Here is a 17,409-nt window from a genome sequence, read left to right as displayed (position 1 = left end):
AAAACCGTGGGCAAAGACTATTTTGTTTACAAGCATACTATTTTGCTTAATTCACCGAAGTACAGGCACATATAGTATATGCTCAATAAACATGTGAAACTTAATTAATTTTACATGGAATATACTAAGATATTAAGGATAATTACTTAGACAGAGATGTTAATTAAATGACTACTGTAGAGCCCTCTGGCTATACTAAATGCTATTTGACTAAACTATATCACAATTACAGGGCCATGCTCAGAATCAATAAAAAATAAAATATATCCCTTCTGCATTTATTTGTGTTTGTTTTCCTATAGTCGTTTTGTATACAACTGACTTTTCTGGGGTATTTCACTATTATACTGACATCTATAAAGAATGAATCTCTGGGGGCACCTGCATGGCTCAGTAGTTAAGCGTCTGCCTTCCTTCCCCTCAGGTGGTGATCCCAAAGGCTCCCTGCTCGGCAGGAAGCCTGCTTCTCCCTTTCCCACCCTCACTGCTTGTATTCCCTCTTTCACTGTCTGTCTCTCTCTGTGTCAAATAAATAAAATCTTAAAAAAAAAAAGGAAATCTCTGCCATTAAGATTTAGTGATATTTTCCTCTTTCAATAAATTTAATCATCTCTTGATTGACAAGTAGATCCTTAATACAACTGTAACACCTACCTGACATCAAACATCAGGATACAGAAAAGTCTAAAACCAAACAACCCAAGAGCTTTAAATTTTTAAGCAAACTCAGTAAAACATTTAGTTAACTCTGCTTAGGAAAAAAAGACAGGAAACTGATTGCTTTGATGCTAAAATTCTAACTTACTTTCATACACTGTAGAACTTTCCCTCCCACACTCCTTCAAAAGTCAAATTGACATTATGCAAATTAAACATCAGTCTTTCTATTTGAATGATGTGGCCATTAAAAGTCTGATTAGCTTTTCATTTACTTCACTTAAATAATGCATTATGTAATAATAAAGTGAATAGCTTCCTAGTGTATGAAAATATGTGTAGAATAAAAATCCATATCCTGTTTCAAATGGTAAAGTCAATTTAAACAGTATCTTGAGTAAAATCCACAAACCTTCAGCAATCATGTCTTCCATCTCTGTGTCAGATGAATTATCTGCATGCTTTGCATTATTCTGTAGCTCTGGCTGAACACATACAGAATTTATCACCTGATTATCCAAAAGAGGCCTTTTTTTCACTGGCTGTTCTATTAGCAAAGATGAACGACTTACCTTTAAAAGAAAAAAAATAAAATAATCTTTTAAGAGGACTTTCAGAAATAACTTGGTTAAAAAACCTCTTGGAATGGACAGTCTCTATGCTAATTTACTTGTTCAACTGATCAGCTGAACTGATTCACTGAGTGCTTTATTCCTTAAGAAAATTTTAGGCAATCTGGACATCAAGAGTTCGTAGTTCAAGTCATCAGCACTATGGATGCTTCAAAGTCTCTTGTCAAATGGCACCTAGTGTCCTAGTTTAGGCAAGTAGTTTAAAATGTCTTTAAAATGCAGTAATAGGAACACCTGGGTGGCACAGTCAGGCATCTGACTTCGTTTCAGCCCAGGTCATGATCTCAGGGTCATGAGATCAGATCAAGCCCTGCTCTGGGGCTCCACGCTCAGCAGGGAGTCTGCCTATGACTCTCCCTCTCCCTTGATCCCTTTCACCCAACCCCTGTGCTAGCTCATGCTCTCTTTCTCACTGAACTATATAAGTTCAGTATAAGTGACTTATAAAAAATATAAGTATTTTTTAAAATAAATAAATAAAATCTGTAATAAATTTTGATTAGCCAGTATCCTTATTTTCTTAGTGCAACAACTTTTAAGATTTATTTTTCATGCACAAAGCTTTTTACTCCTAGGGTTGTCTCTTTAAGATAGATCACTACTATATGTACTTTAAAGATAAGTGAACTAATGTTAGTGTTTAGGTGGTTTCTTTACAAAAGCAGAATCAGGATTAGAACTCAGGTCTCCTGACTCCTCGTTCAGCAACCTAATACATTATAATCACAAAAACAAATGGAAAAATCCTCAAACATTAACATGAAAATCAGTAACAAAATACTTATAATTCAATATACATGGTTAAGTCATAAATACTACTTATTTTAGAAATGTTTTCAGCAAAAACAATCCAAACCAAAAATATTTACTGATTTGCAAGTGAACCTTTAGCTAATTTAAAACAGAACCTCCTTTAAGAATGCTGGTTAAGGGTGCCTGGGTGGCTCAGTGAAGCCTCTGCCTTCAGCTCAGGTCATGATCTCAGGGTCCTGGGATCCAGCCCCACATCGGGCTCTCTGCTCAGCAGGGAGCCTGCTTCCCCTCCTCTCTCTCTGCCTGCCTCTCTGCCTACTTGTGATCTCTCTCTGTCAAATAAATAAATAAAATCTTTAAAAAAAAAAAAAGAATGCTGGTTAAGGCTCCAATATCTGACATAGATGGTGAATAGCTTATTGTAAATTTCTACATTTAACTTCAGAGAATTATCCACCATGAACTCTTAAATTTTGTTCATTTCAGTTAGTAAATTTAGTATACCTCAAGTAAAATTTACAAAGGGTATCACTGAAGAAACTATAATACTCAGTGCTGCTAAGAGTTTACACTTCTGGTGTGAGACTGTATTTAAATAATCTTTCCAGGAGCACCTGGTTGGCTCTGTCAGAAGAGCATGTAATTCTTGATCCTGGGGTTGTGAGTTTGAGTCCCACACTGGGTGTAGAGATTACTTAAAAATAAAATCTTAAAAATAAAAATAAAGCAAATAAGTAATCTTTTTTTTTTTTTAAGATTTTATTTATTTGTTTGACAGACAGAGATCACGAGTAGGCAGAGAGGCAGGCAGAGACGGGGAAGCAGGCTTTCCACTGAGCAGAGAGCCCGATGTGGGGCTCGATCCCAGAACCCTGGGATCATGACCTAAGCCAAAGGCAGAGGTTTAACCCACTGAGCCACCCAGGCAACCTGCAAATAAGTAATATTTCCAGAAAATAATTTGGCAATATATACCATGAGCCTTATGAATACATATGTAATGTGATTCTATATCTGTACTTCCAAGAATTCGTGCTAAAGAAATTACTAAATATGGAAACCTAAAATGTCTAACAATAATGCAAGGATTACATAAATTACAATTTCCATAAAGTGGAGTATTATTTAACCTTTCAAAATGTTTCCAAAGTACTATTAATCTTACAAGAAAACAAAAGCTCTAAATATCCCAAGTTACAGAAGCAGAACTATATATATAACAATCTTGATCATATGAAATATATATGTAAAAAAATACACGTGGTGTTACTGAGAATTATCTGCTCTGTATATTTCCCATATTTTCCATTTAAAATAATACATTATTAATTTTGTAATCAGGAAAAAAGTTGTAATTGTCACTGTTAATAACAGAAGCTATGGGTACAAGTGCCAGGAACTACACAGAACAACTTGTGCACATCTAATGCTCACAATAACCCTCACAGCCAAGCATCATCTGTTTGCCAGATGAGCAAAACTTAAGATCATAAAGGTTGAGGGACTTAACAAAGGTTACTGTATACAGCACTGCCAAGATCCAAACCCTGAGCATCAGGGGAAAAAGACTATTGCTCCACTCTCAGAATTCTTATAGGAGATCCAAATTTAAAACACAGTTAACTGAATACAAAAGCAAATGATGAGGCAACCCACGAACACAATGCAAAATATTCACCACCCATGAATCTAAAAAAAATGGGTATAAAAGGCCTTTGAAATGAATTATTTTATTTTCTTGTCTTAGATTTTGGCTTTGACTTTGGCCACTTGTCTTTGATTTATTTTCTATGGAAAAATATTCATCTCTAGATATTAGCATATAAATTATATACAGCTAGTCTCAACTTATAAGACTTACAGTGACAGAAATAACATCTCCAACGTGAAACGAAGATTTTAAGGCATTTTTAAAATTTGACTGAAGGCTGAGATTTAAGAATGAGAAAATCTACTTGCTAATTATAAACCATCAACTGGGTAACTTCAGAAGTATCGGGTCATTGGGAAATTATTATTTTATGCACTTAAGTTAAAGTTCACAAAGTATGCATTATATAAGAAACATCATTTAAAAAAAAATAATGTACTTTAGGTGTCATTTCAGTCCTCTTAAAAAAAGAAAAATATTTATCTCACTGGAGTAAACTTCCCGTTATCTTTCTCTAAAAATTATAAAATTAATATCCTTAATATCCTGAAATTTTTTCCTTAGTTTATACATAGCTAGCATAAAAAAATTCTAGAAATATATAAATAACATATAGAGAAATTCTAGATAAGAGATTGACAACTTTTTTGAAATAAATTATTAGCATTTTATTAAAGAACAAATACACTACATTTAAAGATAATGCCACTTGAATAATTGAAAAAATACAAATTTGCTTACTACTTACAGGAAATGGCTCCAATCCCTCCTGAATCACAAAGCCTTCAATAACATGGGTTAAGATCTGTGGTTTAACAATAGCCTGTGGAGGTTTGTTTTCTATACTGGGAATGTTACTGGGCACGGACGTACTATTACTCCTTGTGGTAGCAGCTGGAAGTAAGAGTGGAGGTGGAGGAACAGAAACATGTGAAGGATCTGATGGAGATTTAATTACTGAAGCACTGACTGATGCCACAGCAGGTAATTCCACTTGCTCTGGAACAAAAAGTCATTTTTTTATCTTTAGCATTCTGTGCGGCAAGTAAGAAAAAAATTCAAGAATAAACATTATTAACAATAAGAGTCCACACCTGGTGCTTTAAAACACCATTCTAAGATCTTTCATCTAATCTTATGAGATAGAAGCTACTACTATCCCCACTTTACAGAAGGGAATAACTTGCTCAAAGTGATTGTTCCAACCCTGGTTAAAAGAACTGTCCTGTAAGATACGAAAAGTGTTTTAGAATGTCAATTTAAGAATAATTATGAAAACTGTTGCTTTTTAAAAAAAATTTCAAGCTACACAAATATTAAATTCCCTATGTTCCTGTTTATATATTCCAGGTACATGGGGGGGGGGGGAAGTACTCTGAAAGTATACTTAAATAAAAAAGGATCATCAAATCCACAGAATAAGTAGAGATTTTTACAGGATTACACAGCACCATCTTTATTTCATGTAGTAAGGCTAATCCAAATCCATGCACAATTTTTTTTAACAACTCTTCAGTGACACTGTGTATGTCAGTTTTGGGCAGCACTTTAGTATCAGGCAACTGCTTGGGTTGGATCACTGTGATCCCCCCCCCCCTTAAAACTCTGAAGACCACAATAAGAGAGACCCCACAGCCTATGACAGACTTTACCTGCCCATAGGAAAGCACCAAACCTTCACTGTATAGATGAAGGTATGTACTAAAGTGTATAGATGTACTAAAGTTATAGATGGAACTGGCTGGCAGCTAAAAATATCTGTGATTATAGACGTCTAAGAAAAGTAACAAAAAAACAGCATATGTCTCAATACTACAACTTACTGAACACTTACATGCCAGGTACTGTGTAAATGCCTCACATCCTGTAACTCATTTAACTCTCAAAACTAGCCCAAGAGTAGGTACTGTTATTATCTCCATTTCATAGTGTGGAAACAGAAAAATAAAGTAACTTACCCAAGGGTACACAACTAATTATGTAATAGAGCTGGGATACTAACCCAGAGGTTCAGTTCTTGAGACAATGCTCTTAATTGCTGTGGTAACTCCTCTCCACTAGTAAGAAAAGGGTTAACACCACTATCAAAGATGCTCAAAATACAGCCCAGTTGCGTAGAGAATAGGAACCCCTAAAGAATAAAATTTCAGCTAAGAAAATAGTGTACTGATCATCTGTATAATCTCAGAAATGGAAAGTTCTAACAATTCACACTCAGAAACTGTGATTAATATAATATAGCTTATCACAGCACTATTATATGGCATTTCTTAATGCCATATCAAATAATCCACCAAGGTAAATTGCACTGGAAAAACAGTTTAAAATTACACGATCCCTTATTAAAAACTTAACAAGAAAGTCAACAGAAAATGCTAGTTTGCTGATTTCGGGAACACACACAGTATTGTACACATGCTTTACCAAACTGGAGAACTCCAGGAAAATCCTATCCTACATACTAAATCTTCACATTTACTCCTAGAGGAAAAGGGATAAAAATTATAAAACTCTAACGTAGGACTGAAAGATATTTTTTTCTGTTTGAAGGGAAATATAAATCTATGGAATACTGAAAAATAAGATAAAATTTTAACGTCCCTTACAGATTTATAGATACTTTGTTATTTTAGAAATAAAAGCCACCATAGGGCACCTGGGTGGCTCAATCTGTTAGGCATTTGACTCTTGGTTTTGGCTCAGATCATGATCTTAGGGTTGTGAGACTGAGCCCCTTGTCAGGCTCCCAGCTCAACAGAATCTGCTTGAGATTCCCTCTCCCTCAACCCCTCCCCCCAACTCGTGCCCTCCCTCTGTCCCTCTCTCAAATAAAAAAATAAATAAAAGCTTTAAATATATATATAGCTGCATCAAGCAGAATATGGTTTGTTAAGAAGATACTGCTTGGTGTATGTTCTAATTAATTTTTAGATCATATGTGCCCATCTTCTAACATCATAAGTGTTGTTAAAACTAGAGCTATAAGTTACTAACTTTTTGAAGAAGCTAATAGCTGTTACTTGCCAGTGTATAATCAGCTGTTAAAATAAAACATATGACAAACACTGATGTAGGACAAAAACACAATTATTACACTCTCTAGATTTAAGGTAACTGGGAAAGAAAACACAACTGACAGAACTCTACCTATTCACAGTCGCATTTTCTAATAAGCAAGATCTATGAGCTTTTTCCACCTTTTTTTATGGATGCTTTTCACTTCTAAAAAATTTCTAAAGATTTAAGAAAACTGAACACTGGATGGGAATAAATCCCTCTATTTTTGCAAGCCAGTTTATTTCATGATTTACTGAAAGTTATTCTAAAAGTCAATTTGTGCTTGTTTTTCCCCTCATACACACAGTAGTAAGTATGAAGTAAATTACAGGAACATTCAGAAGTCTACATTGTACTCGGACAATTTAGCCAGAGGGATTGCTTGACAGGATCTTGCCCTGAATTCTTGAGGAAAAAAATATGAAGATGTTTTTGTGTTCCAATAGTTCAGAAATGTTTAAATTTTCTTTGTGTCACCATTAAAAATGCTTTTTAGGTAATTAAATCATGCTCACAATGCAAGGTTATTATCTAATTAAACTTTTATTTCTGCCTTTAAATCAAACTCCAGGCAATCTGCAGCAACATTAAATCCATTTTCAGTTCAGAGAAACTACAAAGATTTAATACTACAGATTTTCCTAAATCTATCTTTTGTGGTATTACTACGAATAAACACAGGCAATAGTATTAAACTTGTCTTAAACATGTTATATCATTTTACTGACTAAACATTTTCTATTTCTCAGCAGGGAGAAAATATTGGAAGAAAACTGATCTTCCCCCTTCTGTGCTTTCCAGAGATTCACAATGATAGTAAGAAAGGAAATCAGAGAGAAGGGAAGGGTTAGAGCACTGGCACACTTGAAAAAAAGAGAAAGAGGGCAAGGGTATCTTTGGTAGCAAAGTCAATGTCCTGTTACAGTTTGTTTCCACATAGGTGATGATGGTTCTTGTTTACTGTAAATAATCACAAGGGCCATAAGGAGTTCAGGAGAACTGAATACTTACAAGGAAGACTGAATCAAGGTTAGGATTATCTGGGTCAAGGGTCAGCAAACTTTCTATGAAGAGCTATATGGGCTCTGCAACTACTCTTCTTTGCCACAGTAATGCAAAAGTAAAGACAATATTCAAATAAGTGAAGGCAGCTGTGTTATACAGAATAGTTTTTATGGACAATGAAATTTGATTTCACGTGGCATGAAATGTTACTTTTCTTTTGATTTTTTTTTTAACCATTTAAAAATTTTAAAATCATCCTCAGCTCATGGGCCATGCAAAAACAGGCAGCAGAAAAGATTTAAAGCATGAGCTATAGTTTGCCAACCTCAATCTAAAGAAATTATTCCTAAATTTTAAAGAATCTGATAGTAGAGCATGCAGCTCTTGATCTCCGGGTCATGAGTTCGAGCCCTATGTTTAAAGGGAAAAAAAGAAAAGTTCTTATTAAATAAATAAAAATAAAAATCTAACATGGACTATTGTCTTTTTTAGGACCTAGACACTGGGCTCTAGGTCATACTAATGTTTTAGTAAAACACCTAGGATTCACAGTCACTTTAACATTGTGAGGAGCACACAGCATGAGTAGCACTAAAGTAGTGAATAAAAATTTAAATGCTTAAGGCCAAGAATTTTTTAATCCATGTCTCTAGTGAAAATTAGTGAGGTTTAATTTAAGAACTGTATGGGAAAGAAGTGAAGACTTTTAAAAACAGACTCAGCCTGGATCACAAGCAATTATGAGGAATGTCAGATATGACTCAGAATGCTTTGTGATTTCTGGAAAGCATAATTGGAATCTTTTAATAGTACTCTGATTTATTCTAATTTTTAATGAATTATTCTAATTTATTCTAATTTTTAAACACTAACTTGACACATGAATCTGAATGGGCATATAAAATGTATCTGTGCAAACTACTAAAAAAAACTGTGCAAACTCACTATCTGTATTTTGCTGTAATTACACAATAGCTTAATACTATCTCCAGTTATTAAACTTCATTAAGTTTACTAAACTTTATTACTAACATTTACTAATAGAAAATTCTCCAAAATTTAGGTATTTCCTTACCTAACAAAGGATGTTCAGAAGTCAAATCTTCTCTCCCCACAGTTATAGCTGCTGGAGACAGTGTGGGTGGTGGTGGGGTTCTATCCATCCGGACACATTCATCTGACTCTTCAGGCATTTCTTCTTCACACACATCTTCTACTTGATAAACCTGCAATGACAAACCACACGACCTTAAAATGTTTCTAAAAATACATTTACTAAGGTGTTTCTAACTTAATTGAAAAAAATAATAATAAACTCTAAGTGTTTTAAATTTTAAAAAGAGAATGATTATTTGACAGACTGAAAAGAAAACTTTAAAACAGCTCAAATGAGGCTTTTCATAATGCTTGACAATATTTCACTAAAAGCAAGCTATGGATCAATATCTAAGATACAAAGTACTAAAGTTTCAAAAAGGTGGAAGTCAAGTCAGAGCATATTTTTAATTTTGAGAATTAAAAAAAAAGTTTTGATTTTATACATTCAAATAACTATTTGGGGAATTTACTATTGTTTCTATTAACTTCAACTGTCATAAGTCAAAATAAATACTAGTATTCTTCACAAGCCCACTAAGTGAATCTCCAAAATGACATATATCAGGAACTGTTTAAAGGATGATACCCCAGGCTCTTTTTTATTATATTCATGTGAACTGAAGATTAAATTATGAAAAGTAATGTCTGAAAACATACAAAAAAGGTATGCAATTATATCTTTAATTTTCTGATCTACTCAAGAATCTAATGAAGTTTTTGTAAGCTACTACCAGGTAAACAGAAAATATATGTCCTTGAAATAATATACATACACACACACACACATACACACACACCCCTCTCCTAATAAGCCATTTAACATATTATTTTTAGTTCTTTAATACTGTTCCTTATAAAGTTTTTAAGTTTTTAACTTAACAACCTTGTTATCTAATGCTAAAGAGCACACTGTAAGAAAACATGGACTCAATCCGAGAAGGTACTATGTAACCTAAAATAACTTATTAATTATTCATTAAACTTAAGACTGTTTCCCAAGGCCAATTTTAGACTATTTTGTCATCATACTTAACCATTATTTTTGAAAAATGACAGGCTACTAAAAACAAAGCCACAAAGCAGTTCTTTTCCTTTCTTTTATATACAAAGCTTATTACTTAAATTTACGAAGGTCATGAGTTTTTAAGATTATTTACCTAAACGGATTAGTATTTCTAATAAACATTAAAACAAGATTCTCTCAACAGTCACAAAAAACTTTGTGATATCTAATATTATATGTATTTTTAATCAAACTACTGAAAAAGTCTGGTCATTTGAAGTATACAAAATGAAATTAAAAAATGACTTAAATTATTAAAACCAGCATAAAGCATGTGTTATTAAAAGGACTACCAAGTTTCATCTACAAAGGAATAAATCTAGCAACAGTGATAGAGTTTAAAAAAAAAAAAAAACAACCTAACTTTCCAAGCCTCTATTAAGAATAAAATATCTCAGCACTCCTGGGTGGCTCAGTCAGTTAAGCATCTGCCTTCAGGTCAGGTCATGATCCCAGCGTTCTAGAATCAAGTACCGCAATGCACTCCCAGCTCAGCAGGGAGCCTGGTTCTCCCTCTCCTCCCTGCTCCTGCTCTCTTCTGCTATCTGTCTCTCTCAACTAAATAAATAAAATCTTAAAAAAAAAAAAAAAAGAATAAAACATCTTAAAAAGAAAAACATGTCTTTTCCTTTGTTTAAAAATTTAGAAATCCGGGGCGCCTGGGTGGCTCAGTGGATTAAGCCGCTGCCTTCGGCTCAGGTCATGATCTCAGGGTCCTGGGATCGAGCCCCGCATGGGGCTCTCTGCTCCGCGGGGAGCCTGCTTCCTCCTCTCTCTTTCTGCCTGCCTCTCTGCCTACTTGTGATCTCCTCTCTGTCAAATAAATAAATAAAATCTTAAAAAAACAAAAAATTAGAAATCCTAAAAAAAAAAAAAAAAGTTTAAGAATCTTCCAGTTACTGATAATCTTATACCAATTACAATATCCAGAACTGTGATCTGATTCAACAAAGTAGACTACATTTTTAAAAGTTATTTGCTGGGGTGCCTGGGTGGCTCAGTGGGTTAAAGCCTCTGCCTTCAGCTCAGGTCGTGATCCCAGGGTTCTGGGATCGGGCCCCACATCGGGCTCTCTGCTCCGCAGGGAGCCTGCTTCCCCCTCTCTTTCTGCCTGCCTCTCTGCCTACTTGTGATCTCTGTCAGATAAATAAAATAAAATCCTTAAAAAAAAAAAAAAGTTATTGGCTGCCAACCCTGCATCTGGAAACCTGTTTCACTGAGAGATTCCCTGCCTCATGTCTGGATGCTCAGAAGTAAAAACAGCTGCTTATTATACAGTATAATGATAATTTTTCTTAATGACAATAATGTCCAATACAAGGAAAGTCATTCAAAGGAAATGTCATGGGGGTTAAAGGAAAAAAAGTATAAAATCTTCTACTGAAGAACATCTGCTGTCGTGATTACCTAACTTGGCAGTGGTAGGGATGTTGATTCAGAGGTAATTAGACAAGTATGGTTTTACCAACCAGTTCAATTGTATCTGTGTAACATGCCTTTATTAGATATTATCTTTTCTTAAAATGTTGAAATTCTCTCTTTAATATTAATGTTGTCAGAAGTTTTTAAAACACATGCTACAGTGACTTTTAAGAAATCTAAGTTTGATTTTTGAGTTTAAAAACTCTGGTTTTTAAAAAATAATTTAAGAGTTTTAAAGAATAAGAGTCATAACAAAAACAGTACATACTGAAATAATCCATCAAAGAATATTATAAAATATTTGTCATTCTTTATAGGTAAGCCTAAATATATATACTTTCTTCCAAATCTGCTATGTAAAGGCAAAATAGGTTAATAAAAGAAGTAGGCAAAAACATCTGTCACAGACATCTGGCACCATGAGCTAAAAAATCCAAGTGCAACAACTAAAATATTGAATAAAGCGAAGAAATGGAGGTTTTATTCACAAGATCGTTAGAAGACTGCACAACGCAATTTCTGTTTAGCTCAGAACTACAACTATTCTAAAACCAGCAATGAGTACCAAACTTACCTCAATAAAATACATTAGTCCCATCTGTCTTCCTTTCCTAAATAAACTGTAGAACATTTATTAGTTCTAAATTATCTACTCTCACATATCTTATCATACCCAAATGTCAATGAAAAATCTTAGTTTTATAAATGTATCTTTTATAAATATATTTTTTAAAATATACACTTTCACTTTGATAATTCACACTTAATCTTTTAAAATTTCACATCTCTTAAGAAGTAAATAAATATTATCTTTAAATATTTGAAACAACCAGGTAACTGTGAAGAGATGCATAATTCATGAAGAAACATGATTTGATAAAAAAAAATGAGATCAAAGGTAATGAAAGAAAAACAGAGTAACTTAATAAATAGGGTATGGTACTAAAAGAAAGATAAAAGGTAAGAAAAATAACATAGGTACATCCATAGCAAGTATGAGCACACCACTGACAACAGCAAAAGTTACTACTTTCATGAGGGAAAACAAAAACTTCCAAAAATGAGAAAAATCTAGATTTTTTTTTATTGTTCTTAAAAGAAGACAGCAAGAACTACCAAGACCTCAAATTTTTTAGCTTTAATGTATTATGTTGGTATTCCTATACCAAATATGTTCCTCCAGAGTTTCCCCTAATAAAAACAATTAGAAAATTAGAAGGCATACTAAGAAATTTTACTTACTTATTAAAACCCAAATCACTGAGCTAGTAAGAATATAAATTTAAAATTTCTTAGAAATTACTGTACACTTGGAAGCCTATGTTTTATATTAAAATATTCATTGTAAATTCTTCAAAAATCTAAAAAAAGATACATGAGAACTGAATGACGAACTTATTTCTAGCTGCCTATTGTTTCTATTGGGCTGTTTTTAATAAAGGTAAATTAGAAGTGGAAGTCAATTTCTTTATGCCTATTAACGTCAATGGGGATGATAACAATAAAGAATCTATAAATTTGCATCCTGAAAACCAAAAACGTTTCCCATTAAGGAACAGACTTTGAAACTCCTTTCCTTTCTGAATTAATGATAATTAATTTTAAGTGACAAAATCTCTTCAGTGAAATCTGATATGAAACCTTCTTTGGGAAGACTATTTTCCTCAATTATAAATTCATTATTAATTTGAGCATTCTGCCTAAACATTTAGAGAACTTATTTCAATTTTTATTGTAAATTATTTTACAAATTTGAAGTCTTTTAGACAATGTTTATTTTTTTTTTTTAAGATTTTATTTATTTATTTGACAGAGATCACAAGTAGGCAGAGAGGCAGGCAGAGAGGCGAGGAAGCAGGCTCCCTGCAGAGCACAGAGCCCTATGGGGGGCTTGATCCCAGGACTCTGGGATCATGACCTGAGCCGAAGGCAGAGGCTTTAACTCACTGAGCCACCCAGGCACCCCACAGACAATGTTTAAAAAAAAACATTCCTCAAGCTAATGTTCTTTTCCAGGCAACATGTACCATTGCTAGAGGTTTAGTCTGATAAATTTCACCATGATCTCAATTATTCAGAACTTTTATTCCTCCCAATTGATTTTTTTCATCCTCAGTATTCAATTTATCCACTCAGTATTTTTAGCTTTTTAAATGAGAAACATTTAAAGTATATCTCTTCTCTTCACAGAAATTTAAAAATCAGAAGTTTAATAATTCTAAAAGATGGGCTACAGTTAATGTTTTTCGCAAAGCTGCATTCTCTCCTGGAGTAAATGTCTTTTCTACAAAATTTAATTACACAATATAATTTTACCCCAAAATTACATCATACAAGCATACCTCCACCTTGAAACCAAAGCCCATAAAGGCCCAGGACTTCAGAATGCACACAACCAAAAAGGTTAGGTAGATAAACCATACGTTTAAGAACATACAAGCCAACAGAAGGGATCTATGAAGGATAATCACCTTAAGAGAAAAAACTTTGTGCAGATGACACTGGTTCAAATGCATTCCCTTGGGGAAAAAAAATCAACTCTGTAAAGATAGCAGATGGATTTGTTTAAATAGTAATAAAATTAACGAGGGACTTTAATAACCATCACAAATTATCAAGCATGCAACCATACTACAACAAATGGCATTTTTTTTTTTTTTGCCCATACAGCATGTTTGTCAGCCACTGACAGATGGAAATTTCAAGCTTTTTAAATTCAAAGGCATTTAGATCTAGCGATATAACAACGTGGGAGAAAATAGTTTTTACTCTCAGTTCAGCAAGAAAGTCAAAGAGCTTCCAAGGGCTTACCACTGGTGGATCAACAGGTGCTGGTGGTTGTACTTGTAGGTTTACCGCAACAGTCTGTGGAGGAGGAAGAGTCTGAAATGGCAACTGGACCAAAGCTTCTGCAGCTGGAAGCTCCTCTTCCGACACCAAAGCATTCTGCACCAAAACCTGGCCCTGGGATAGAATTTCAGGCTGCACTTGTAAAGACTGCATAGACTGCAAGGGCAGTGGTGGAATCTGAGCTGGAGGAGATGCCGACATCTGCGGGGGGGTTGCAATTGGAATTGGAGAGGACTGCAGGGTTGAATACTGCTGGTGTGATGTTGGAGACACAATCTGCTGACCTGGGGACACCAAAGCGGACTGCTGAACTGGGCCAATGTGCACAACAGGGGAAGCTGGAAGTGGAAGATGGGATGGAAGATTCAGCTGTGCTGTAGGCTGCACCTGATTAGCAGTGGATTGCTGCAGGTTTGGCCCTGGCTGGAGAGCCGGGGACACAAGAGGGTGTGGCTGAATAAGGGCCTGTGGATGGATAATTATAGTAGGAGACTGACTTGGAGAATGAGGCGGCGGGGGAGACACCACTACAGACTGCTGTGCTGACTGCGACTGGCTAGGAGACATTGTTAAAGGAGGGGGATGGCTCTGAATTGGCGAACAATGCTGTGACTGAGCATTACTAGGAGCTGGAGGAAGGCCATGGTTTTGGAGTGGCATACAGTGCTGGGATGGGGGTGGGTCTTGAGTTGGATTTTGAAGGGTGATTGGCTGAATTTGCTGTTGCTGCTGCTGTAATATCAGCTGATGATGGGAAACTTTGGGAGGTGGTGAATGAAGAGGAATCTGCTGATGTTTTATTAGAGGATGAGGCTGAATTGGAGGATATGAAGCTGTGAGAGAAAAAAATGACAATTAGTATTTTTTTCCAAAAATAGCCTAGAAATTTATAAACAAATCTAAAAGAGGAAAGTTTTCACATCAGAAGATCTTAATCACCAAAAATCTATTACAAGTCTTCCCAACAAGAGTGATTTGAAAATATAATGACAAACAACTTTTCCTTGGAAAACTATAAAGATTTCATGAACAGACTATAGCTGTGATAAGTCCCAAAAGAAAAATGGCCTTAAGCAATTGATTCATACATCTGAAATATACATGATTTATTCTGATTAAATTATTAAATATACATGATTTATTCTTATTAAATTTATTCTTATTGAAGTTACCAGAAAATCTGCATTAATTTTAAACAAAGTTTATGTGAATTCCTTCTCTGGGGAGAAGAGGAGTACCCCAGAACAAATATAAGATCTATAAAAATAACTTCAAAATCATAAAAATACAGTATCAAAATTCATAAAATAAAGGTCTCATAACTTTCTAGTCTATGTCTAAATAGTCTTCCAACTAAGACCCAATGTAATTATTTACAAAGCTTCCCAAGTAAGTTTCCAAATTTGAGCCAAGATGAAAAGTTGGTATTATTGGACCCAGGAACAGAAAATGTTTTGTATAACAAGTTAATTTAGCTAAGCAGAACACAAGTGTGAATTCTACAGTACTGCTGAATAATCACTGTAACTAAGAAATAAAATTTCCGGGGCCACTCCAAACCCAGGACAGCACTAGTTTGGCGGCAATAAGTTCATGCTGTCTAAATAAAAGATCTTGTTTTACTTCTCCCCTGCCCCACCCAAGAAAAAAAAACAACAAAAACCCTACAGTAATCTATAAAAGACAGCATCCGTTTTTCCACAGAGGAGTCACTCACAACAGGGATAATATATATAAGAATTAGCAAAATCAAGTAGTAAATAGTTATCCCATTATCATGCCTCTTCTGCATACTAGCTTGTATGTTTACGCAGAGGGAGGTGCTGGTGAAATCCTCTCTAAATATAAATGGAAATGGGGTTCACTAGAAGATAAACTGAAAATAATTTCTATCATACAAAGGCTGTATGCATTTAAAATAGGTCTAAAGTGAGGGTAAAACTTTCTTAATCTCAGAATGTTAAGATAAAGGCTGTAACATCTTAACATCTATTAACCACATTTGTAACAAAGGCCTTATAAAAACTAGTAACAACTTTTTAACATTCTTGCACTTGCTTAGTTATCATTTAAAATTGGGGGGGTCCTTTAAGGAAATTAACATCTGATTAACATCTCAAAACACAGGCACTTAAAATGTTCAAAAAACATTCACCAATTTTATTTTATAAAAAAACAGAGATTCATTCTAAACTTTCACCTAACAAAGTAATTTTCGCATAACTAGACTAGCACTTCAAACTAAGACTGAAAATTTTATGCCAGCACTTTATAAATGTGTTGATAAGGACTCTACACTATAGGGCATTCAATAAAATCTCAGAATCCTAGAGTGCCTTTCCTTCAAAGGGCTCAAGGTGCTTTCACATTTCTCTCATTTTTTCTCACAAAATGCCTGTGGAATAGGTAGGTATTATTTTTCCTCTTTTACATATGGGGAAATAGTGGTTTTGCCATCATAACAGCAAACAGCCACTTTAATCAATTTTTAAAGTTATAACTAAAATACCATATTCTTGATGTACAATGGGTATCACATTTATGGAATAAAAGTTCTTTCTCAGCTCTAGTTAGTAAGCGATTCTTTTTTATACTCTAGAACAGGTAATTCAATAGTATTCCATTAACACTTTCACCTAAATTAAGCTTTTCTTTGATGAGAAATCAAAGTGAGTCTATATATTTTATATTAGTCCCTAAGCCCAAGTGACAAGAAAATATATTAGAGAATAATTGTAAGGCTATCTGAAACAATACTTCTGTATAAGAAAAGCCCTAGTGCTCTGGAGAATGATACCATGTTTGTTAACTTCTCTGATTTTAATAAACATTTTATTATTGTCAGGATGGCCTTTATTTGGAGAATTAATGATTGGCATCATCTCTCACATATATAGAGCTCTTTATATAATTACTTACAATATATTATTAAATAATTATATATTATTGTAAATTATTAAACACATTATTTTACCAAGTAGTTAACAACAACCTTATGAGGTAGACAGGGTGCTACATTAATCCAATATATACTGGAGAAGGAACTGGCCAGTTAAGTGCATTGCCTGAAATCACCCAACTATTGAGGGGAAGCCCTGGGTGTAAAAGAACCCATAGTCCCTAGCTGAGTCTGGGTTCCTATTATGGATTGAATATATGAGTGCCCCAAAATGCATATGTTAAAACCCTAAACCTCCTGTGACTACATTTGGTAATGGGGC

At 34.3% G+C, this 17,409-nt stretch overlaps 1 protein-coding gene across 9 annotated transcripts in view; it reads right to left on the bottom strand.

Annotated features, from left to right (window-relative positions):
- Positions 1 to 17,409, bottom strand: part of PHC3 (polyhomeotic homolog 3) — a 77,865-nt gene that overhangs the window by 24,294 nt on the left and 36,162 nt on the right. For 8 of the 9 annotated variants that reach the window (XR_006818111.1, XR_006818112.1, XM_046003863.1 and 5 more), the window contains 5 exons: positions 14,150 to 15,021; positions 13,810 to 13,857; positions 8,831 to 8,981; positions 4,442 to 4,692; positions 1,070 to 1,229 (listed from right to left, as the gene is read on the bottom strand). Coding sequence is in view for 7 of the 9 variants with exons in the window: in XM_046003863.1 (XP_045859819.1) it covers positions 1,070 to 1,229; positions 4,442 to 4,692; positions 8,831 to 8,981; positions 13,810 to 13,857; positions 14,150 to 15,021 (1,482 nt within the window). In the remaining 2 variants the exon portion in view is untranslated. The remainder of the gene's footprint in view (positions 1 to 1,069; positions 1,230 to 4,441; positions 4,693 to 8,830; positions 8,982 to 13,809; positions 13,858 to 14,149; positions 15,022 to 17,409) is intronic. The other variant, XM_046003864.1, reaches the window with a different exon arrangement.

Source organism: Meles meles, chromosome 4, assembly GCF_922984935.1.
Source record: "Meles meles chromosome 4, mMelMel3.1 paternal haplotype, whole genome shotgun sequence".
NCBI lineage: Eukaryota > Metazoa > Chordata > Mammalia > Carnivora > Mustelidae > Meles > Meles meles.
The sequence above is the reverse complement of the archived record's forward strand: the minus strand, read 5'-3'. Positions and strand labels throughout refer to the sequence as shown.